Source organism: Sminthopsis crassicaudata, chromosome 1, assembly GCF_048593235.1.
Source record: "Sminthopsis crassicaudata isolate SCR6 chromosome 1, ASM4859323v1, whole genome shotgun sequence".
Taxonomy (NCBI): Eukaryota; Metazoa; Chordata; class Mammalia; order Dasyuromorphia; family Dasyuridae; genus Sminthopsis; species Sminthopsis crassicaudata.
Genome location: NC_133617.1, coordinates 435,683,577 through 435,709,746, shown reverse-complemented (window position 1 = coordinate 435,709,746; position 26,170 = coordinate 435,683,577). Strand labels below are relative to the sequence as shown.

At 33.4% G+C, this 26,170-nt stretch overlaps 1 protein-coding gene across 1 annotated transcript in view; it reads left to right on the top strand.

The window, feature by feature from the left end:
* Positions 1 to 26,170, top strand: part of SNX29 (sorting nexin 29) — a 653,362-nt gene that overhangs the window by 539,638 nt on the left and 87,554 nt on the right. The window contains exon 19 of the mRNA XM_074280586.1: positions 9,228 to 9,368. Coding sequence (XP_074136687.1) covers positions 9,228 to 9,368 — 141 coding nt within the window. The remainder of the gene's footprint in view (positions 1 to 9,227; positions 9,369 to 26,170) is intronic.

Below are 26,170 nucleotides of genomic sequence, written 5' to 3'. Positions count from 1 at the left end.
CAAAACCAGAATTACAACCCAGGTTTCCTAGTTTCTAGTTCCCTGGGGGTAAGAAAATCATTAAGAGCAGTATTTATCCACAAAGACTTTTTCAGATTTTTTTTTTTAATTTCTCTTAAGCTTAAATACAAAATAGAAAAAGAAAAAAATTACTATGTGCAGAACAGCATGAGAGGATTCAAAATATAAAGCAGTAAATTTCCATTTCAAGTAAGCTATATAATAAATGATAAATAAAATACATTGTGTTCAGAGCATTCCATCTTTTCTTTGCTTCCTCCTAGATTTTCTTTTGCTCTGTTAATATACTTTTTATTTTATTATTTTTTCCCCTTCCTCTCCCCTAACCCCATAAAGTTATAATTAAGCATGGTCATATACATATAAACATACCAATGCACATACATAATATACATACATTTATAATCACATATATTTGCATTCATATGCATTTATATAGTACTATATTATGCTTGTCCTCTATTTCTCTGAAGATGGCTAACTTCATAAGTCCAAGTTTTCCATATTTTTCCAAATCCACTCAACTCATCATTTCCTACACCACAGCAACATTTTAACCTTTTGCTCTTTAGTTATTTTGAATAGTTAAAACAATATTGATTAATATTATTGACAAATAGTTTCTCTTTTGATTAAATATACTTTTGCTTTAATTTTGTCTGAGATCATGATTACTATCCCTGCTTTTTAAAAAAAAAAAAAAAAAAAAAACAAATAAATTCCACTCCTGATCATTATTTTATGTCGGACTCAATTTGAAATAAATAACAATGGGACAATGATTAAGTACAGGATGTGGTAGAGTTATAAAAGTAGCACCTACTTGTTTTCATTAGCTTACATTCTAGTGAGGGAGATTAAATATAACAATAAGTCAAAAAAGGAAGTTGTAAGATCTTCCTTGAAGTAACCAATCAATAATTTTGTAGTTAAATCTTAAAGTAACAAGAGGTTTAGAGAGATTAAATGAGTAGCCTGTCATCACACAAGCAGTAAATACAGACAGGGTATGAACGCATATCTCTTCTTGACTCCAGGCCCTGTACTTTATATACTGGCCATGCTCTTTCTCAACAATACAAAATAGAATTTTAAAAAGGAAGAAGAAAATGCTGTTAAGCAAAGATCATTTCCGGATTGGGGGACAAGAGTGAGGCAATAGTGAATTAGAATAAAATAGATGCCATTTGAATTTGACTTTATGATTCCATAAGCATAGAAAGGTAAGGAGGGGGTATTCCTGACACATGGGAGAATGTAAGAAATGGTTAGGGAGGTGGGAAAGCTGCATTGTGTATTGGGAACTAAGGGATTTGGTATGAATATAATATTGAATACTTTAAGAGGTAGATTGTAAGGTAAGGTTACAAAGGAAGCCTGATTGTGAAGAGCCATAAATACAATCCATTAGATAATGGAAATCTATAGAAAGGTTTTGAGGAATGGAGTGACATGATTATAGCTTTAATCTGGCATGGGTGAATATGATAGATTTGGCAATGAGATACTAGTGGCAAAGCTGTTTAATAAGCTATTATAGTACTCACAGGGAAGAGAAAAGTAATGAGGTGGTGACTTTTTCATTATATGGTTCTGAAAAATAATTGCTTCTGATTTTGAGTATTTGTTTACATTCTTAGTATGTCATCTGAGCCAATAACTCAAATTGTGAATGCCCAGATTTTCAGCTATAGTTAATTATTCATGCCAAAGGATAGGGGCAGATATGAAATGCCATCTCAACAAATAAGATAATTCAAAATTTATTTCCATTTGGGTTTTGGCAAGTAATATGCAATTTTTATCAATAACCCCCTTTCAAAAATAGATTGATTTACCTAGTTGTCTTAGAGATAAAATTTATATTTCCCATTAGCCTTATGGCCTTATGACTAGAAGTGATTGTTTTCTCTTTCTTGCTGTTATTGAACACAGTTAATTTTTGGACCATATCGATGTTGATGTTTAGTCAGGGATATCTACTGACTGGTCAACTTGAGAACATAGTGGACCAGCAGGCAATGGTAAAGTGTATAGCACATAAGGGATCTCACCATTTCCCTACTCTGGGTTAAGAATCTTAGGTTGTCAGTTTTCATTTGAAAGAGATATAGAGCTATAATAGCAAAACCTGAATGGTTTATAAAAGTTGGGAAAACATATATAATCATTTAAAGGGAGTCCTTAGGATTTTTAGCAAGAAATTTTAAGTAATGGGGTTCATCTGGAGACCTGACATTGTATATATAGATATTCCTAAAAACTCAATATAGCTGAAAATGGCTTCTTCTGTGATAAGGAGTAAAATATTATTCTTTGACTATCTGTAGAGTCATATTAGGATTTTTACTTATGTCTTCTGTTGTAAAGGAATCTTTGTATTGTGAAATTCTTGACTCCAAAATGTTTTGTGAAAAAAATGCAAAATCAAAATGTATTGTTGTCTATTAAGCATTTCAGCTGTTTTTCAACCCACTTAAAGCAGAAAAGCCTATTGTTATAGCAATGACAAAGAGATTTTTAGAAGTTTATTGACATGAAGCAATTGCAAACCATGTTAGACTTTGTCATTGATATTTTATTCTCTAGGCTGTTATTAATTCATGTAAATATATTTTTAATACATTCTCCTCCCTTCCCTATTTTCCTTTGGCTGAAGTTGCTGTAGGGAAGCTTCAAGGTCTTTCAGTGCAGTATAAAATACCATTGACATTCTTGCCCACAAGGCATGTTTCTGAAAGTCAGAACATCTTGATGAAAGCAGTGAGGTTTTATATCCAAAATATACCTATTACACCTTACTTTCATTTTCTCCTAAAGTGTGAGACCAGATCCAAAACTCATTTCTTCTGTACCTGTAGACTATACTTAAAACATTATAGATGAAAAACAACGACAAAATGGGTTTGGCTAAATACTCAGATATTTCATATCACTTAGACTAAGAAATCTGATGATTTGTTAAATTTATCATTTTTCATCTAGAAGCTTCGACATTATGTCCTTTTAACTTTTATTGCTACATTTCTAGCTAAATAGATATGAAAGGGGAGGGAAACTGTATCTTTTGCTGATACTGTGTTCCCTTTAAGATTATCTTTCTGAAATTGTGTTCCCTTTTGATTTGTGATCCCTTTTGGAGTCTCCCCACAGATAAGTTATCTTTCAGGGATGCCAGACTCTTTGATTCAATTAGAAATTTTGGTCAAAAAGTACCCCTTTGATCTGTTGTTAATTTCACTAGAAGATCTGGGTCAGATACTGATAAGCATCTAGGCCTGGGAACTTTGGCTTTCTGAAATCTGAAGTCTCAAGGCTCTTTTTAAAGGGCAATTTCCCTAACAGGACTTTGCAAAGGCCCAAAGCAGCTCACTAGGACCCTACCTGCTGAGAAGGCATTCTCTTCTCAGTATCAGCTTCCATTTCCCTAATAGGACTTTGCCACTGAAGAAGTCAGTCTCTATCCAACTGGCTTCCTATCCAACAATAAACTTTCATTTTTGCCAGTTATTAATTTGGGATTGTGAATTCCTTCATGAAGAACCTGTGTGGTGACCATAAGGGGATTTTAACAACTAACTTGCCACTAACTTCATCACCATTAACCTCATCAGATGCAAAGCCCTAAATAGCTCATACCTAGGCAATGTGACATTCTGTAAATACCTAGTTCCTATTTTAATCTTTTCCAACTGAGCAAATTACTTAGCTCAGTTGGAAAAGCTTATATGGTTTACATGGTTTTTCATGGCTTATGTCAGAATGTTTGCATAGAACTGGTTGGGAATAAATGAAAGCATCTCAGAAGTCTGCAATCCAAGATAACTTCTCTGTAAATAAGAAAGAAGTTTGTTTGTTTGGTTTTTTTGGGGGGGGTGCGGAGTCAAGATGGCAGAGAGGACACACACTTCATTCTGAGCTCCCTTCTACCCTCACTTACTAATTACCAAATTCAGCCTCTGAAATACTACTTCTTGACTGGTAGAATCCATGAATATCGGGAATACAACAAATTACCAGCGGAAGATAATCTGGAAGATCTCCAGAAAAGGTCTATCTTGCTCAGGTGGGAGGAGGCCAGTGCAGGCAAGGAGGCAGAACACAAAGGGTAGCCCACGCTGAGCACATTGGGGGCAGGGTGCTGTCTCCGAGGGTGGAGAATTTGCAGGAAGGACTTTACCACAGGTTGGTGGCTCAGAAGTTACACAACTGCCAAAGGTAGAGTGAACCACAAAATGCCAGAGTTTCACAGGACCTGGAATTCAAAGGGGGTGAGAGGGATTCTAAAGAGGGAGAGCTGCATGAGGCATGTGGTGTCCATAAATTTAATACTGGGGAGGGAAATAAGGGGGGAAAAAAAGTATAATCTGGGGATAATAAGATGGCAGGAAATACAGAATTAGTAGTTTTAACTGTAAATGTGAGTGGCATAAACTCTCCCATAAAACAGAGGCAGATAGCAGACTGGATCAAAAGCAAGAATCCTACAGTATGTTGTTTACAGGAAACACATTTAAAGCAGGGTGATATATACAGTGTAAAGGTAAAAAGGCTGGAGCAGAATCTATTATGCTTCAGGTGAAGTCAGAAAAGCAAGGGTAACCATCCTGATCTCAGATCAAGTAAAGCAAAAATTGATCTAATTAAAAGAGATAAGGAAGGAAATATATCTTGCTAAAGAGTAGCATAGACAAGGAAGCACGATCAATACTAAACAAGTGGTATAGCATCTAAATTCCTAAAGAAGTTAAGAAAGTTGCAAGAAGAAATAGCAAAACTATAATAGTGGAAGATCTCAACCTTGCAGTCTCAGAATTAGATAAATCAAACCACAAAACAAATAAGAAAGAAGTTAAAGAGATAAATAGAATGCTAGAAAAACTAGATATGATAAATTTTTGGAGAAAACTGAATGGAGACAAAAAGGAGTCCACTTTCTTCTCAGCAGTTCATGGAACCTTTACAAAAACTGACCATATATTAGGACATAAAGACCTCAAAATTAAATGCAGAAAGGCAGAAATAGTAAATGCATTCTTTTCAGATCACGATGCAATAAAAACTACATTTGACAAAAAGCTAGGGGTAAATAGACCAAAAAGTAATTGGGAACTAAATATTCTCATCCTAAAGAATGAATGGGTGAATGAATGAATTAATTAATTCACAATTAATAGACACAATTAATAATTTCACCCAAGAGAATGACAAGAATGAGACAACATATTAAAAATTGTGGGATGCAGCCAAAGTGTTAATAAGGGAAATTTTTTTATCTTTAGAGGCCTACTTGAATAAAATAGAGAAAGAGAAAATCAATGAATTGGGCTTACAACTTAAAAAGCTAGAAAAAGAGCAAATTTAAAACCTCCAATCAAATATTAAACTTAATTCTAAAAACAAAAGGAGAAAATAAAATTGAAAGGAAAAAACTATTAAATTAATAAATAAAACTAAGAGTTGGTTTTATGAAAAAAAAAAAAAAACCCAACAAAATAGATAAATCTTTGGTAAATTTGATTAGAAAAAAGAAAGGAAAATCAAATTGTTAGCCTTAAAAATGAAAAGGGAGAACTTTCCACCAATGAAGAGGAAATTAGGGCAATAATTAGGAGTTACTTTGCCCAATTTTATGCCAATAAATTTTATAATCTAAGTGAAATGGATGACAACCTCCAAAAATATAGGCTTCCCAGATTAATAGAGGAGGAAGTAAATTGCTTAAATAGTCCCATTTTAGAAAAAAGAAAAAGAATAAGCTGTTAATCAACTCCCTAAGAAAAAATCCCCAGGACTAGATGGATTTACATGTGAATTCTACCATACATTTAAAGAACAATTAACTGCAATGTTATATAAACTATTTGAAAAAATAGGGAATGAAGGACTTCTACCAAATTTTTTTTATGATGCAGACATGGTAGTAATAACTAAACCAGGTAGGTTGAAAACAGAGAAAGAAAATTATAGACCAATCTCCCTAATGAATATTGATGCAAAAATCTTAAATAAAATATTAGCAAAAAGATTACAGAAAATCATCCCTAGGATAATACACCACGATCAAGTAGGATGCAGGGCTGGTTCAATATTAGGAAAACTATTAACATAATTGACTATATCAATAACCAAATTAACAAAAAACATATGATCATTTCAATAGATGCAGAAAAAGCATTTGATAAAATTCAACATCCATTCCTATTAAAAACACTTGAGTATAGGAATAAATGGACTTTTCCTTAAAATAGTCAGTAACATCTATTTAAAACCATTAGTAAGCTACATATGCAATGGGGATAAACTGGAATCATTCCCATTAAGATCAGAAGTGAAACAAGGTTGCCCACTATCACCATTACTATTCAATATTGTATTAGAAATGCTAGCTTTGGTGATAAGATTTGAGAAAGAGATTAAAGGAATTAGATTAGGTAATGAGGAAATCAAATGATCACTCTTCGTGAATTATATGATGGTATACTTAGAGAACCCCAGAGATTCTACTAAAAAGCTATTAGAAATAATCCACAACTTTAGCAAAGTTGCACCATACAAAATCAACCCACATAAATCATCAGCATTCTTATATATCACTAACAAAATCCAACACAGTTACAAAGAGAAATTCCATTTAATGTAACTACTGATAGTATAAAATATTTGGCAATCTATTTGCCAAGGGAAAGTCAGCAAACTACAAAACACTTTCCACAGAAATAAAGTCAGATCTAACCAATTGGAAAAATATTAAGTCCTCTTAGATAGGGTGAGCAAATATAATAAAGATGATAATACTACCTAAACTAATCAATTTATTTAGTGCTATACCAATCAGACTCCCAAAAAACTATTTTAATGACCTAGAAAGAATTTGGAAGAATAAAAGGTCAAGATTTTCAAGGGAACTAATAAAAAAAAAAAAAATCAAATGAAGGCTGTACCTGATCTAAAACTATATTATAAAGCAGCGGTCACCAAAACCATTTGGTATTGGCTAAGAAATAGACTAGTTGATCAGTGGAATATGTTAGGTTCAAAGGATAAAATAGTCAATAACTTTAATAATCTAGTGTTTGACAAACCCAAAGATCTCAGTTTTGGGGATAAGAATTCACTGATAAAAACTGCTGGGATAATTGGAAATTAGTATGGCAGAAACTAGGCATTGACCCACACTTAACACTGTACACCAAGATAAGATCAAAATGAGTTCATGATTTAGGCACAAAGAGATAATAAATAAATTAGAAGAACATAGAATAGTTTACCTCTCAGACTTGTGGAGGAGAAAGGAATTTGTGACCAAAGAAGAACTAGAGATCATTATTGATCACAAAGTAGAAAATTTTGACTATATCAAATTAAAAAGCTTTTAAACAAACAAAACTAATGCAGACAAGATTAGAAGAGAAGCAATAAACTGAGGAAACATTTTTTATAGCCAAAGGTTCTGATAAAGGCCTCATTTCCAAAATATAGAAAGAATTGACTCTATAAGAAATCAAGTCATTGTCCAATTGATAAATGGTCAAAGGATATGAACAGACAATTTTCAGATGAAGAAATTGAAACTATTTCTAGCTATATGAAAAGATGCTCTAAATCATTATTAGAGAAGTGCAAATTAAGACAACTCTGAGATACCTATCAGATTGGCTAGGATGACAGGAAAAGATAATGCTGAATGTCATAGGGGATGTGGGAAACCTGGGACACTGATACTTTGTTGGTGAAATTGTGAATGCATCTAATCATTCTGGAAAGCAATTATCAAACTGTACATATCCTTTGATCCAGCAGTGTTATTATTTGGCTTATATCCCAAAGAGATCTTAAAGAAGGGAAAGGGACCCATATGTGCAAAAATGTTTGTGGCAGCCCTTTTTGTAGTAGCTAGAAACTGGAAATTAAATGGATGCCCATCCATTGGAAAATGGCTGAATAAGTTGTGGTATATGAATATATGGAATATTATTGTTCTGTAAGAAATTACCTATGATTTTAGAAAGGCCTAGAGAGACTTACATGGACTAATGCTAAGTTAAATGAACAGGACCAGGAGATCAATATGTACTTCATTAATAATACTATATGATGATCAATTCTGATAACTGTACGGATATGTATACATATATTGTATACACTTTAACATATTTAACATGTATTGGTCTACCTGCCATCTAAGGGAGTGGGTGGGAGGAAGAATGGGAAAAGTTGGAACAAGGTTTTACAAGGGTCAATGCTGAAAAGTTACCCATGCATATATCCTGTAAATAAAAAGCTTTTAAAAAAATAAACATAAAAAAGAAAGAAGTTTTGAAAATATTTATATTGAATGAGGATAAATTACACGTGTAGTTTGTTTTCCATTTTGAGCAAGTCAGTCAACCATTGAACTTTGGGTGATATATTTATCTTCCTGTTTGAAAATAGTGAGCATGTTCTATATTGATTAACTATGGATATCTTTAAGCCATGTGGTATAGTGAAAAAAGCACTGAGGAAGGCAGAGGATTTGTGTTTAAATTCTGGATACTCCATCTTCCATCTTCTTACCTTTGTAGAGCTTATTTGTCTTGCCAGACATGACCTCCTTTTTCACCTCTGCCTCATATAATCCCTAGTTTACCTCAAAGTTCAACTCAAGTACTAAGTCCTGTTGGAACACTCTCCTTTTCTACCCATCTACAATTTTTCTCCTCTTCAATTTCTTTGTATTTCATTTTCTGTGTTCATATTGTTGCTTCTTTCTTCCCTCATAAGAATGTAAGAATTTGAGGACCAGTGACTTAATTTTTTTGTCTTTGTAGACTCAGTATCTAACACAGTATCAACCACCATAATAGATATTTAAATATATAAAAGGAGGATATGGACTACATCAGTTGTGTAAAAGTCAACTAGAAATAAATCCCTGCATATTGAATTAGAAAACCACAAATTAATATTATCTACCTTGTGCCATATTTTTATTTACTTATTTTTTAAAGCTTTTGCCTATTACATTTTAATCTGATTCAGGCTGCATTTGGGAGTTCTGAACTATATTACTTTCAATGACTACTTATAGTTCTGTGATCCTATGATAGCAAATCCCTGTGGATGAAGACCCTGAATGCTCTTCTATCAAAAGTGTTTTAAGAAGCACTCTCAATGTGCTTTTTCTACCTAGTGTTTAATGTTTTTCTATCTTTTCCTGACAGGTCTATATCAGGATAAAGGATGATGAATGGAACGTATATAGAAGATATGCAGAATTCAGGAGTTTGCATCACAAGTTGCAGAACAAATATCCTCAAGTGAGAGCCTACAGTTTTCCACCCAAAAAGGCCATTGGAAATAAGGTACCCTATCAGGAAGAGCAAATTGCCATTTTTGTTTGTGTGATTCAACTAACCTACATTTTAATACTGTATTCTGACTTTAAGAGATGAAGTTTGTCAAACCTAGGAAGAAAATAGTTTTGGTAAGTTCTGATTTTTTTTTTCCATTTTGGGAATTAATCTGTAGATACTTCTTTACCAAATTTATCGTGGCAATCTATGATTAGAGTTAATCATAATTCAGTTCTTTCATGTTTAATATAGAATTTGTTATATGCATTACAGTACAACAATTGATTGATTGAAATTCAAGAAATGACTGAAGATAACAGTGTTAGCTGATTTGCATCTAATATTAAAATGTGTTTTGTCAGTATTTCACATATTAAAATTAGATTAGAAAGCTAATTAAATTATAATATAGCAAATACCAAAGAAAGAAAGCATATTTCTATATCAAATACTTTTTAGTCTCTGATCAAATAAATCATTTTTATCTAAGAAAGTATGCTTTTTTTTTTTTTTTTGCTGAGGCAGTTGGGGTTAAGTGACTTGCCCAGGGTCATACAACTAGGAAATGTGAAGTATCTGAGGCTAGATTTGAACTCAGGTCCTCCTGACTTCAGGGTTGGTGCTCTATTTACTGCACCACCTAGCTGTCCCCTGTTAAGAAAATATGGAATTAGACCCATAAAAATGTGAAATTTGAAAATTCTGTAAAATAATTTTGATTTGCCAACACTATGAAAGAGTAAACTCTTTCTTTAAAAAGAGAAAAAAAATTATATAAACTTCATTTTTAGACTATGACAAATCTTGGGATCCTTCCAAATTTTCTCCAAATGCTTTAAAACTGCAACCTACTTAACCAGTAATAAGACAAATCTATTATATGTTATATTTATTAAAAATAAGATTATTATTCTGTAACTATTAGAGAGGCAGACTGTCTTAGTAGATACAGAACTAGCCTCAAAGTCAGGAAGACCTGTATTCACAAACTACATCTTATACATATGTAATGTCTGTGTGTCCCTAGGCCTGATACTTAACCTTTCAATGCTACGGTCAACTTTCTAAGACAGAATTTCTATTTTTAAATTTTTTGTAAATATTTCTAGGTTTTATTTTTGTTCTGAAAGCATCTTAATCTTTATTTTCAACACATTATTCCATCACAATAATATAATACAATGTGGTCAGTCAATTGATGGTAATGTCCTCAATTACTAATTCTTTGTCACTATAAAACCGTATTGTTGTAAATTTTTTGCATATATTGAATGCTTTTCCTTTTTTTGTTAATTTCTTTGAGATATAAAACAAATAGTGTCATTGCTGGGTGCAAGGATATAACATAGTTTTAAAAGCCCTTTGGACTTAGTTCCAGATTGTCCAGAGTGGCTTAGTTTACAAGTCCACCAACAGTGTTATCATTATCCCAATTTTCCCACACCCTCTCCAACATAAGCAATTTTGATTTCATGTCATATTAGCCAATATTTTTTGTGTGTGAAGTGGTATCTTAGAGTTGTTTTAATTCAGCATTTCCTTAGTCAGTAGTGATTCCCCTTTTAATGAGTATAAATAATTTGTATTTTTTCATCTGAAAACTGCTGGTTCATATACTTTGATCATCTATTAACTGGGGAGGGGCTAATATTCCTACAAGTTTGACTCAGTTTTCTGTATATTTAAAAAATGAGGCCTTTATCAAAGAACTTCACAGTTATGCTTATTAAGTCTTTCCCTCCTTCTTAGTTGTACTCTATCTTCTCTTCTTGTTACTTCTCAAAAATTCTTTGCTTGTGACAAACACCACCTCTAATCTTCCCTTCTTTCTCTATTGATCTCTTCCCCTTCTCTTATCTCCTTCCCTTCCTACTTTCCTGTAGAATAAAATATGTTTCCATACCCAATTTAATGATGATTTTTTTCCTTTTATTTTTTTAAAAATTATTTCTTCTTAATATACATTGCTTTTTATGAATCATGTTGGGAGAGAAATATCACAGCAAAATCAAAGAAAAAAAAAACTATGAGAGAAAAAAGAAAACAGAAAAAAGAAGTGAACATAGTATATATTGATTTACATTCAATTTCCATAGTTCTTTTTCTGAATCCAAATGGCATTTTCTGTCCAAAGTCTATTGGGATTATTTTGGATTACTGAATCACTGAGAAGAATCAAGTCTTTTATAATTGATCATTGCATATTCTTGCTGTAATTATATACAGTGTATTCCTAGTTCTATTTGTTTTGCTCAGCATCAATTCATGTCAGTCTTTCCCGGTCTTTTTGAAATTGAATTATTCATCATAGAACAATAATATTCATTATCTTCATATACCACAGCTTATTCAACCACTCCCCAATTGATGGACATCCATTCCTTTTCCAATTCTTTGCCACCACAAAAAGAGCTGCTACAAACATTTTTGCACATGTTGGTCTTTTTCCCTTCTTTATGATTTCCTTGGATTATAGACCCAGTAACCCTAAATTCGCGCACTGGTGAGTCAAAGGATATGCACAGTTTGATAACTTTTTGGGCATAGTTCCAGATTGCTCTGCCAAATGGGTGGATCATTTCACAACTCCACCAACAATGCATCAGTGTCCCAATTTTCCCACATCCCACATTATCATTATCTTTTCCTGTCATCTTAGCCAATCTGAAAGGTGTGAGGTGATACCTCAGAGTTGTTTTAATTTACATTTCTCTAATTAATAGTGATTTAGAGCATTTTTTCATATGACTATAGATGGCTTTAATTTTGTCATCTAAAAGTTATCTGTTCATATCTTTGACCATTTATCAATTGAGGAATGACTTATTTTTTTTTATAAATTTGACACATTTCTTTATATAGTTTAGAAAAGAGACCTTTATCAGAAACACTGGCTATAAAGATTTTTTTTCCAGCTTTGTACTTCCCTGTTAATCTTGTTTCTGTTGGTTTTGTTTGTGCAGAAACTTTTTAATTTAATGTTATCAGAATTGTCCATTTTACCTTTTATAATGTTCTCTAGTTCTTTAGTGTTAAACTCCTTCCTTCTGCAAAGATCTGATAGGCAAATTATCCCTTGTTCTTCTAGCTTTTTTTTTTTTTTTTTTTTTTAATTGGTATTATCCTTTATGCTCAAATTGTGTACCCATTTTGACCTTATTTTGGCATGGGGTGTGAGATGTAGGTTTATGCTGAGCTTCTGAAATAGTATTTTCTAATTTTCCCAGCAAATTTTATAAAAAAAAAAAAAAATTTAATCAAATATTTTATTCCAAAGCCGGAGTATGGGGGTTTATCAAATACCAGATTACTATAGGCCTTGATTATTGTATTTTGTATATCTAATTTGTTCCACCAATCCACCACTCTACTTCTTAACCAGTACCAAAAGGTTTTGATGACTGCTTGACTGCTGCTTCATAATATAGTTTATAGTTATAGTTATAAGCCATCCTTTGTGTTTTTTTCACTAATTTCCTTAATATTCTTGACCTTTTGTTCTTCCAGATGAATTTTGTTATTTTTTCTAGTTATATAAAATAAATTTTTATCAGTTTGTTCAGTATGGCACTGAACAACTAGATGACCAATTTAGACAGAATTGTCCTTTTTATTATATTAGCTCAGCCTACCCAGAAGGAATTGATATTTTTCCAGGTATTTAGCTCTAACTTTATTTGTGTGGGAAGGGTTTTGTAATTGTGTTCAATATATTTCTACCATGTTTAACATATATTGGAGTACTTGGCATCTAGGGAAGGGATTGAGGTAAGGGGGAGGGGGGAATTGGAACATAGCGCTTTTCAAGGGTTCATGTGTAATATCCAGACTGGCTCTCTGGAGAACCTCGGGATCAACCTGAGTCCTTGGTTTTAGTGGAAGAGTGAAGGAGGCAGAACAGCCACCATGGAGCTAGTCAAAGGTGATTCCCAGAGTCTGAAGTCTGGCATCTTCTCTTGTGTTTGTGGCTGAGAGAGCCAGTTGTCCTAGCCTTTAAATACTTCAGTAAGATAACATTACTACAACCATTACATACTAAGTACTAAGCATATGCTTAGCTATAAATACCTTGTTGACCTAGATTTAAGTACACTTTTTCAGAGTTCCATCCTTCTACACTAATGTTGAAGAATTGTCCATGCATAGGTTTTGAAAAATAAAAAGCTTTAATAAAGAAAAAAAAAAGTAATTCTATCCATATAGTTCTTGGGTTTGTCTTTATAGTTAGATTCCCAAATATTTTATTCTGTCTACAGTTATTTTAATTGTAATTTATCTTTTGCTGATGGGCTTTGTCAGTAATATACTGAAATGCTGATGATTTAGGTGGGTTTATTTTATATCCTGCAACTTTTCTAAAGCTGTGAATTGTTTCCAGTAGGTTTTTGGATGATTTTCTAGGATTCTTTAAGTATATCATGATATCATCTGCAAAGAATCTCTTCATTTTCTTTTCTAATTCCTTTAATTTCTTTTTCTTATTGCTAAAGCAACCTTTCTAGTAGTATACTGCTTTATAATAGTGGTGATTATGGGCATCCTTGTTTTACCCCTAATCTTTTTGGGAATGCATCCAGCTTCTGTCCATTACAAATAATGTTTGCTGTTAGTTTTAGATAGATACTGCTTATTATTTTAAGGAAAGCTCCCTTTATCCCTATGATCTCTAGTGTTTTTTAATAGGAATGGGTGATATATTTTGTTAAAAAGGTTTTTCTGCTTCTGTTGAGATTATCATATGATTTCTGTTGGTTTTGTTATTGATATGGTTGATTTTGGTGATAGTTTTCCTGATATTGAACCAACCCTGCATTACTGGTGTAAATTCTACTTTGTCTGTATTTCCCTCCATCCTATTTTGTCCCCTGTATATACTTTGGTTCTGTAGTTCCCCCCTGTCCTTATGAGTATTTTTTTTACCCATCCTACCTACCCATTATTTTATCTTCTATCACTCCTTTCCCCCTTCTCTTACTTTTTTTCCTTATGTTTCTGCACTCTCTTTTACCCTGCCCTTTCCTTTTCTTTCCTCTTTCTACTCTTACTTCTTTATAGGGTTAGATAAATTTCTTTACTCTTTTTTTCCCTGGATTGTAATAGGTCTTTTGCACCTTTTTTATGTGATTGACTTTGTCCCGTTATAACTCCCCTTTACTCTTTTCCTACTATTGACCTTTTCCCACCCCTTAATGTCTTTTTGTTTTGTTTTGTTTTTTCCTTTAATTTCATTACATCAGAGTTCATTCACAACCATATCTTCAGTCCATGTGATGCCCTCTTCTAGCTGTCCCAGTAACAGATGCAGTTTTCAAGAGTTACAGATATAATTTTCCTATCTAAGGATATAAACAATTTAACTTTTAAATAATATATATTAAAAAATTCCCCTGTTTACCTTTCTAGGCTTCCCTTGAGTCCTGTGTTCATAGATTAAATTTTGTTTGGTTCTGTTTTTTTATTTCTTTTCTTTTTTTCTGAAGTCACTGGGGTTAAGTGACTTGCCCAGGGCAAGTGTTAGGAAGTCTTAAGTATCTGAGGTCATATTTGATCTCAGGTCCTCCTGACTTAAGGGCCTATGCTCTATCCACTGTGACATCTAGTTGCCCTAGTTCTGTTTTTTTCAATAGAAATGATTGAAAGTCTCTTACTTCATTGAAGATCTATTGCCTCCCCTGATAATGCTGATTCTCTCTGGGTAGTTAATTCTTGGTTGTAACACTAAATCCTTTGCCTTCTGGATATGGTGTTCCAGGCCCTCTGATTTTTTATCATAGAAGCTGCCAGATCTTGGGTAATCCTGACTCTGTTGCTCCTTGATATTTGAATTGTTTTGTCTGGCAGCTTGCAATATTTTTTCCTTGAGATTGTTGGAGTTTCACAACAATGTTCCTTGGAGGTTGTCCTTGGGGATCTCTTTCTGAAGGTGATTTATGGTTTCTTTCAATGAGTATTTCTATGTCTGTTTCTATTATATCAGGGCAGTTTTCTTTGATGATCTCTTGAATAATGCTATCTAGCCATTCTCTTTCTTTGGTCATGGCCTTCAGGTAGGCCAATGATTTTTAAATTATCTCTTCTGGATCTATTTTCCAAGTGGGCTGTTTTTTCTAATGAAAGTACTAATTTGCTCCTCTACTGAGCCAGGAATGAGGGTCTTGATTGCTGATTTGCCGTGGTTATAACCTTCTCACCAGCTTTCCTAGAGTCTCTCTGACCTTGGTTAAGCAGCTTTTTCATCCTAGTGAGACTGACCATTCTTGAAGTTTTTCCAGTCTATCTTGAGCTGAAAATGATTTCATTCAGTCAAACTCTGTTCAGAAGTTTGGTTTCATGTGGTTTTCCAGGGAATCTGAGAGAGCTTCAGCAGCTTCCTGGCTTTATTGTGCCATCCTGGCTCCACCCCTGGAAGTCTTCTAAGGCTAAATTTCTAAGAAAATTCTAATCTCTACTGGTAGTGGTTTTGTTCCTCAATTAGAATTCCCTGTACTGATGAAATCACATATCTGTTTTTAAAAGTAATTATTTTAAGACAGTTCTTTAAAAAAAAAAATCACATTGAACAAATCTTGCAAGAATTCCCATTTAGTTCATTGTGCCTATCAGTATAAAATAATTTTGGTAACAGGATTGTTTCCACAGAATTGATGATAGTTGTCCTTTGTTCTTGAAGAGGACCAAAATGATATCACTGTTAGAGTTGAATTGTAGTGTATCTGATTATGATTGATCGGACCAATATGAACTCAAGAATGCTTTGCCACAGATTGGACACAATTAATCCCAAATAATACAAGGTTTATGAATTGTCAGAAAGTATATTATGTGTTGTTGACTATACAACTTTCTAGGTAGATTGCCACCTTGCTTTTTAGGAAGTTAACTAATTGTGACCACATATATAATAGGAAAGATCCATCTCTGTCAATCCTCAGAATGAGTTTTCAAGCTAAGTTTATATAAGGAAGATACTGCTATTTATTTTTTTGCTCCTGATCCTTTATATAAATATTTGAATTTTGCCTTGAAAGGTGACATTACTTATGCATCCTATCTCTTAACTCTTAGAAAGTATGCTTAGTGATACTTGTAGATAAAGGCTTTCATTTCTGACTAAATATCTTATTCCCCTCTACTTTAAGTGGGCAAAAGTTAGGAGTTAGGGCCTTATGTTGCTATTCAGGTATATGATAGTTGCTAGTTTATTAAGAAGTACTAGAATGAGGATCTTCTTTTCCTGCCCTCCTGTCACCTCAACCTTTTAATTGGCCTGTCCAATAGTAATTGTACTTTGACTCCTTTTTTTTCTTTTCCTTTTGGCTAAGTAAGACATAATTGCTTTCTGTAAGTAAGCTTTGGCTGCTACTCAGGACAGATCTGGAGAATTCTTATGATTTTCCTTATTTTTAAGGACAGATTGAGTTCAGGACATAGAATTCTCAATACGCTCAGAAGACTAATAGGTTCATTGGTAAAACTGCATAACTCAGTGCTTCCAAATGATTCTGGTAGCCTAGTGAGTTTTGGTACATGGCCACTTAACTGCTTTGATAACATAAGGGGCTTATTCTCTAAATATTTTTGGTTATTGCTTGGCAAAGAAAAATCATTGGGACCAAAAAACGTGTCTTTTCTTATAATGGGTATAGAATCATGAAGAAATATCCAAGCTTGATCCTATGATGTATTTGGGTTGATTGAATAATAATCTTGTGTTACCTTAACCCGTAGAACTGTTAAATTAATATACATCTGGAATATATATTTTAGAATATCATTCAAGCAAATATTCTACAAAGTTTATCCTTTTATTAAATGCATTTCAGCTCTCATTGTCTAGATATCTATTTTGAAGACTAACTTTTTATCAGTAACCATTGATAGTAATCATCTATATTCAAAGTATTCAAGTATTAAAATATCCTCTTAAGTAATGAGCAATTTGTTAATGAACTTGCTTTTTTAAACTAAAGAATATTTGGTTAACAAATATATTCATTATCTTTTGTAAGTATAGAATTTATCTATACCAAGCAGTTTGCATTAGAACATAATTTTCTTTCATATCAGCTACAATCTGGAAGTTCAGATGATGAAGTTTAATCTCAGAGAATTTGATACCTGACTCTTGAAGTCAAGACATACTGTGAACAATACTAATCAAGAGTTAACCTGGGTTGGGTTTTTTTTTTTTTTGTTTTGGTTTTTTGGTATAGGCCCCTAAAATTTCCTTTCCTCATTGTGTCTAGTTTATCCTTGACTCCTAAAGCAGACACTGCTGCTAGATGTTCTAGAGACACTTCTAGGAGATCTGTAGGATCTGTTTGGGGGTTAGGGAAATTCAAAACTCTTCTTTTTGATTGAGTGACTCTGTTTTTTCATTTGTAAAATGAAAGAAATGGTTTAGATTACTTTTAAGATCTTTTCCAAATCTGAAATTCCATATTTGTATCTGTAGTATATGGGCATTAAAACTGATAATTAATTTTGAATATCGCAGACTTGGGATTAAAAAGAAAGCTTCAAGTTTAACCTTATAGAGAAATTTGAGATTATTTTTAATAGGGTTTTTGATAATTTTTTTGCATTTCTCTGTGTTCCTCCATCTCCTCTTCGGGAAAATCATCTGTTATTGAAAAGAATTTTCTCCTAAAGGAAAAAGAAGCAGCAGAAGAAGAAAGTCAGAAAATCAAGCAATACATCCAAAAATTCTGACATCATTTTCAATGTTCCACCCTTGTAGAATTTCCTTTCTTCCCCTATCTCTACAAAGGAATGTTTAACTATTTTCTCATATCTTTTCTTTGAGACAAAATTGTTCTTTATAATTTTGCAACATATGTTCTATTATTGTTTTGTAGTAGCTGCTCTTTCCATTTACATTATTTTAGTTACTGTATATGTTGTTTTCTTGCTTGTTTTATTTTGTATCAGTTCCATGTTCAGTCTTCTCTATCTTTATTGTATTCATCATTTCTTACAGTTCTCTAATTCCAATGCCTTGTTGTAGTATTTTGTGTGGTCATTCTCTAATTGATAGCCTCTACTTTTTTCCAATTCTTTGCTACCACAGAAAGTCCTGCAATGAATATTTTGGTGAATATGAAGTCTTCCTTTTTTTTTTTTCAATGGCTTTCATGAGGCATACACATACATGAGTGCATTATCTGGGTCAAAAAGTATAGACATATATACTAATTTATTTGCACAATTCCATATTGTTTTTCTGAATGGTTATACTAATGTAGAGCCTCATGAACAATGGGTTTGTGTTCCTGTCTTTCTTCATCCTCTCCAATATTGACTGTTCCCATCTTTTATCATCTTTGTCAGCTTACTAAATGGAAGGTGAAACTTTAGTAAAATTTGCTTTTTTTCTTATATGTAATTTGGAGCATTTGTAACTATTTCTGTTAATAGTTTATAATTCTTTTCAAAACTGATTCTTTTTTATGGCCCTTAACAAATTATTTACTGGGCAGTGTCTTTTACTCCGAGGTGTTTCTATTAATTATGTAATATACTTGTTAAAAAATCTTTTTTCCCATTCATCTGGGAATCTTGAGATTTTAAGGGACTGGAATTCTAAGAGGAGATTGCTAACAACAACAACAAGTATAAATGAGATTTTTCTTCTTTATTCATAGCAGAGAAGTTTGGCAGGTAGATTTAAATAAGGCCTAAGAAGGTATCATGTAATAAGCACCAGCTTTGGAGTGAGAGAACTGGGGTTCAAATCCTTGCTTTTTAACTTACTATCTGTGTGATTTTGGACAAGTCACTTAATACCTCATTGTGCTTCATTTTTCTCAACTATTAAATGAGAAGTTTGGACTAGATCATCTCCAGTGTCTTTTCCATATCTGAATCTTACAATCCTGTGATTCTGGGATCAAAAACTATTTCACAACTTTAATAAGTTGTTTTCTCTTTTTTCTCATTTCTCTTCTATTTCTACGTCATCTCACAGAGAGTTCCAGATCAAGAAAGTACTTGGAAACTTTAAAAATAGTATTTTAAAATTACACATCTGAGATACTATTATGGACTACTTACTGATGTGTTTCTTATCTGAATAGAGTTTGCCAATATTACCTCAGCAAAAAACTAAATTTTGCATCATCAAAAGCCTAGGTTCAGTAAAGATTCATTTATTAAGCCTAAATAAGATTTAAGAAACTATCATTTTTCACAGGGTTAATAGATTAATTCACTGAAAGTTCATCCGGCTGCACTACCTGCTTTCCTAGAATTAAGGCAAGGCAAATCTGTTTCATATATGCTTCAAGTGTTTGACTTAGTGTAGAAATTATGCATTTAAATCCTCATTAAAAGTACATATACCAATGTGTGATAGAAGATCAGGCTGGACTTCATTAAATTGAGGAAAGCTCCTTTTGCACTTTTAGATTCATGCATTTTAAAATATCCCCATAGAAAAAAGTACAGTGACTTGAGTAGAATTTAGAGCAGGAATTAAGTTAACCTTAGAAAAGGTTTAGACTTATGGAATCCCACTGTTTCTTTGTGTACTTATGAGGAGGAAAGGCAGGGGAGGGTTAGCCTGTAGAAGTCAAGGTTAAATATAGAGTGCCATACAAAATTGTGGGCTCCTTTCCATTTCTCTAATCATTTGTTATCTATGTTGAGTCCCATTGGTGCCTGCATATAGAGCACACAAAAGATTTTTCCTCTCTTGTACATTAAGAAATTTTCAAATGTCAATGGGCATAGAAGGGCAGGGACTAGGTTGAGAGAGAAGCATTCATTTCTTTTCTCTCAAGGTCTTAGTGTTCTTTGATTTTTCACTTATACAATGTGTTTGTCTTACCTTGTGAATTTAGAAAAACTGCCCATTGGTGTTACTGTGCAAAAGACCAGGAAATAAATTCTAGCTAAGAACTACTAGTGCAGAAAGTCACAGATTTCTACAAGTTAGGAAAAATAATTTTTATTATATATGAGTACATTCACATTCTTTTTAATGTCTTTTTTCAGAAATTAGATGCCAAACACTTCTTGCCTAAAAAATTATATCCGAAGAGATGTATAAGTAGACTCCCAAATTTGAACATGTTACTTGTAAGTTAAAATTGGAAAAAAAAAATTTCTTTTATATCCAAATTCACACTCAGGAAAGATCTAATCTGAATCCTGATCCTGAAATATCATGAATGATGTCAATAAATAGCCCAAAACTAAATTCTTTATGGACTTATTGAGAGTTCCTTCCTTAAACAGAAGAGGATGGAAGTTCTTTGGAAACTTAAGTATGAATATTATTTGAATGGAGAAGCTGAATTTCAGTATTAGGATTATTTTATCTAAATTGTTGGAATTAATGTTTGTCAACTAATTGATACCGATATTACCCATAGAACAGTGCTTTTATCCTCATTTCCCCCCAGAATTGTTCAATTATTTTCCTTTTCATTTCATAGTTAAAAGATAATAGTTCTCTTTCAAAAAACACACACAAACATACACACATCCTTCCCTAACTTTTTTTTGTTGTTGTTGAAAAAAGTCATTGTTGAGTAAAATTTGCAGTCAGAAGGGGTCTTAGGAGATCATCTAGTCCACAGCTCACTTCCCATTTTTAAAGGTAAGAAAACCATGGCCCAGAAAAAGTAAATGCATTGTCCAAAGTCACAGTTGGAGCAAAAATGATATTCAGGCCCCAGATTTTCTGATTCCAAATGCAGTATTTTTTCCAACATGTTGTGTTGCTATTATATCTTTTTAACAGCAGTGTTTGTTTCTTTAAAAGGAGATATTACTTCTAATATACTTGTGAATTCAGTGATTGATTCATATGTTATAAACATAACTTATATATGTATTTTATATATATGAAATATATAATCATTTCTCTATTTTAATATATGTTAAATAACATATAACAAAAAATAACATAAAACAAATATATAAATTACAATATATATTTTAATATACTTTATATATATACACACACACATATATATATAAAGTATATTAAAATATATATTGTAATTTATATATTGTGTGTATATATATACACACACATACTTTTTTTAATCATCAGTCATATTGTCTCATTAAGTAGGCTTTCCATTCTGGGAGCAGAATAAGATAATTCTTAGAAATTCTAGTTCTACAAATCTAAGATACCACTATACACTTCTCAGATTGTCTAGAATGACAGAAAAAGACAATGACAAATGTTGGAGGCTATGTGGAAAAACTGGGACACTGATATATTGTTGGTGGAATTGTGAATGGATCCAGCCATTCTGGAGAGCAATCTGGAACTGTGCCCAAAAAGTTATCAAACTGTCCATACCCTTTAACCCAGCAGTATTTCTACTGGGCTTATGTCCCAAAGAGATCTTAAAGGAGAGAAAGGGACCTGTATGTGCAAAAATGTTTGTGGCAGCCCTTTTTATAGTGGCCAGAAACTGGAAACTGAGTGGATACCCATCAATTGGGGAATGGCTAAATAAATTATGGTATATGAATGTTATGGAATATTATTGTTCTATAAGAAATGACCAACAGAATGATTTCAGAAAGGCCTGGAGAGACATGAATTGATGCTGAGTGAAATGAGCAGAACCACATTATACATGGCAACAAGATTATATAATAATCGATTCTGATAGACATACCTCTTTTCAACACTGAGATGATTCAAACCAGTTACAATTGTTCAGTGATGAAGAGAGCCATCTACACACAGAGAAAAGATTGAGGGAACTGAGTGTGGTTCACAACATAGCACTTTCACTCTATTTGTTGTTGTTTACTTGCATTTTGTTTTGCTTCTTGCTTTTTTTTCTTGTGGGGCATAATTATATAAAAATGCATGCATATATTAGATTTAACATATTTCTACAATGTTTAACACATAATGGACTACTTGCCATCTAGGGGAGGGGGTGGGGTAAGAGGTGGGAAATTGAGTACAGGATTTTGCAAGGGCTAATGTTGAAAAAGTGTCCACTGTTTTTGGTGGGGGGAGGGGGGGAAGAGGGGGGAGCTTTAATTTAAAAAAAAATTTTTTTAATTAAAAAAAAAAGTTTTCCAGTTTCTCTTCTAATCTGTCTTCTACTTCTTATCTCTTTCTTCACTTCTTTTATTGGTTCTTCCAAATAATCTTAGAGTCTTTTCATATATTTCCCATTCTTTTCTGGAGTTTTAGTTATAGTTGTTGAATATAGAATATATATTGAATATAGAATATTGATCCAGGCTTCTCTTAACTTATATTTCTTCATAATATTAAGATTTTTTTCGTTCATTGTTTGGTCATATCCTCCTTTCTCCTGGTTCCATTCTTACTCCACTTCTACAGTCCCAAAACACACATACAAAACATACAGGCAGAGCAGGACTCTCTCTTTCCTCTTTTGAATTATAATATCTAGTGATGTGTGAATCATTGATGAAGGAGATGCCATCAGAGGTATCTAACAAAAATCCTTGGTCATTATTTATTCCATTTGTAGTTAGTTTTAGTTTTCTTGGCTCCACAGTTTACTATTATAGTTTTGAGGCGATAGGAAGGTAGCTATTGTACATAATTAGTATTTGACACAGACTTTGAGGTGATTGATGACCTTCCATTCTTCCTGTTTCTAAGGTCTTTTTTTTTTTTTTTTACCCCAGTAGCTGAAAATGTGATTTGAGGTGCATAGTTAGGTAAAATATAGAGCAGACATCTTTGATAAATTCCCAAGGTGCCTATGAAGACTTTTAGTGACCATGCTTTTCATCTTAGCTGGTCTAAATGTTCTTTTTTCTTGACTATTGTAACTGAAGCACATAAGGCTCATTTTTAAAGTGGGAGTAGGTGGATAGAATTTGGTACCAACCCCCACAAAATCTACCCCATATACTGATATACCAAGCTCTTGATCATAGTGTTTCTGATTATTCTCAACCCAGCTGCAGATGAGTTTCCAACAGACTTACACATTTTGGAGATGATGTGAACAGGACTAATTCCATGTAACACTTCCAGGTATTATCAACTGAACTTATCAAGATGCAGTAATCCTTACATTGTCCTGATTTCTTTAGCCTGCTTAATTTATTATTATTATTAAATTTATTTATTAATGGAATTACTAGTCCTTTTTTTGGCTTTGAACTGTTAATTCTCTCCCTAATTTCAACTGATTTGCTTTATTTTCTTGTTTGCTTGCCTTCTCTTTCTTTCTTTTCTGACCTGTTGTGGATTCTTATTGAAAAGTTGGTATTGATGTCCTCATTTATGTTTCATTACTTCTGTGCTTTTGCTAATTCTGTTTCAACTAACCCACTCTTGATCATTTCCCTACAAATCAGTTCTTACCCACATAATAGCTTTGGGATCCAAAGTAAAACCATTTAATCTCTTAGTGCTCCAGGCAATTCCTTAAGACAAAACTTGAAGAGATTTTCATTGATAAAGGGAATTTCTTCATCTGGGAGTTTCTCATTCCAGTGCGAATCACAGATTCAGTCCCAGTCACTGTCTTAGTAGGCCATCTTTGAGAGTTATCAGGAGCAAAAATTTCAAATCAACATGGTGACTAACCTCTCAAAACTTACTGTTCTTCAAGAATTTTGGACTGAAATCAGCAGGACTTTAAAAATTCTTTGTTTCCCATTTCTCACACCTCTTTATTATGTTTTGTCTTCCACTATTGAAATGAAAGCTTCTTGAAAACAGGAGTTGCTTTCTTTTTACTTTTATTTGTATCTTTTCCTCCCTCATTCCTTTCCTTCCTTCTGTTGCCTCCTTCCCTCCCTTCTGTACTTCCTTCCCTCCTCCCTCCCCTTCCTCCCTTCCTTCCCCTCCTACTCCTTTCTCCCTTCCTTCCTTCCTTGTGAAGACCGAGTTAGCACCCTGGATACCTTAGAATCAGATGGAGTCAGGATAAGCAAAAGTCCTTGGTCTTTATTCTTGGTCTTTGGGGTAGAAGTGAATTGGATGGATGAAGGATCTGCACTACCCCTCCTCTCTTTCTCTACTGCCCCAAGTGACTCTGTCTCCACCCCCTAATCCTTCCCACAATTCTCTGTATACACCAAAAGATTGAACCAACATAAAATAGTGGGAAGGGCCATTTTCTAAGCATATGCTAATAGAGTATTGTCCAAGCAGTAATTAGCCTTCAGTGCATCGACTCAGAGTTTCAGCCCTCTATACTTCTTCCCCTTCTCCCTTCTTTCCTCCTTCCCTCCTTCCCTCCCTCCCCCCTCCCTCCCTCCCTCCCTCCCTTCTTTCCTCCCTCTCTCCCTTCCTTCCTTTCTTCTTTCCTCCCTTCCTTTTTTCCTTCTTCCTTCCCTCCCTTCTTCCCTCCCTTCCTTCTTTCCTTCCTTTGTTCCTTCTTTCCTTCCTTCCTCCCTCCCTCCCTTCCTTCCTCTCTTCCCCTGCTTTATTCAATTAATGATTTAGTTCCAGAAATCCTAGTTGTAATGCGTTTTATCCTCTTGATGTTTTTTGAACTATAAATATTCTCTCCCCCCACCAAAAAAAAAGCCCAGTAGATGCCACTTTCATAACAAAAGTGTCATTCGCATTTGATATTGATTAAGAATTGCTGATATTTGCCTTTAAAATTGCTTTTCACTTTCCTTCTTTTGGAATATACCTTTACTATTTAGCAAATAAAATTGGTAAGCTATTCTGTTATCAAATTAACAAAAGATATGTTTGTGTATACATATGAACATATACACACTCACCCCCCCCCCTCCCCATACACAGGTCTTTTCTATCCCTGATGATTCTTTAATTAAATTCTGCTGTATAATTTGTCTTGCTGCTACTTAACCTCCCCCAAACCAAGGATCCCTCCCTTGTCTTCTTCCCTCACCCTTTATTTCTCCAGCTGCTCATCCCCACCACCCTTGTTTTTTAATAGATTTTAGAGGGTACTATACCCTTTATCGTATATATGTAGTGTTACCTATTGAACCTATTGATGTGAGGAGATTTTCAGAACTACGAGTCCTCCCCTGCCTTCTAATGCCTCTGTAGCTATTCTTCCTTTGCACCTCATTTGTATGATTACTATTTTTACCTTAACTCTGCCAGTTTAAGCTATTCTATTGCTGATGTGAATCTTAAACATTTAGTATACTTTCCCATGTAAATAATTTGTTCATGTTGAGTTCCTTAAAATTGATCTCTGAAATTAGCTTTTATATGTTAACTTTTCTGTTAAGTTTGAGTTTGGTTGATAGAAAGTCCTGGAATTCATTGGAATTCAATGGAGTTCATTGAATGTCCATTTTTTTCTCATTCAGAAATATAGATAATTTTGCTGGAGACTACTTTTTGGTTGCAGGCCTAGTTTTTTTGATTGTTGGTAGATATGATTCCAGCACCTGTGGTCTTTTATTCTAGTAATTGATAAGTCTTGTACAATTCTAATTGTAGCCCCTGCTTATTTTAATTATTTTTTTCTTGTCACTTGCAAAATTTTCTCTTTAATCTGGAGTTTTTGAAATTTGGCAATAATATTTCTGGGTGTTTTCTACAAAGGATCCCTTTGAAGTGGTGACTTTTTTTTTTCTCCTACTTTCCTCTCATGTTCTATCACTCCAGGACACTTTTCTTGTGTCCTGGTTCTCTTTTCTTATACCAACTTTTTTGGTCACAACTTTCAGTCAATTCAATTATTCTTATATTTTCTCTTCTTGATCTGTTCCATATCTGTCATTTTTCTTATAAAGTGTTGTAGAGGAACTCTGAAAGGGTGTACTTGACTCTAAGACAGCAGGGTACTTATAGTTAAGTACCTACTGAGTGTAAGATGGTGGTTCTCTAAGCAAATACTTGA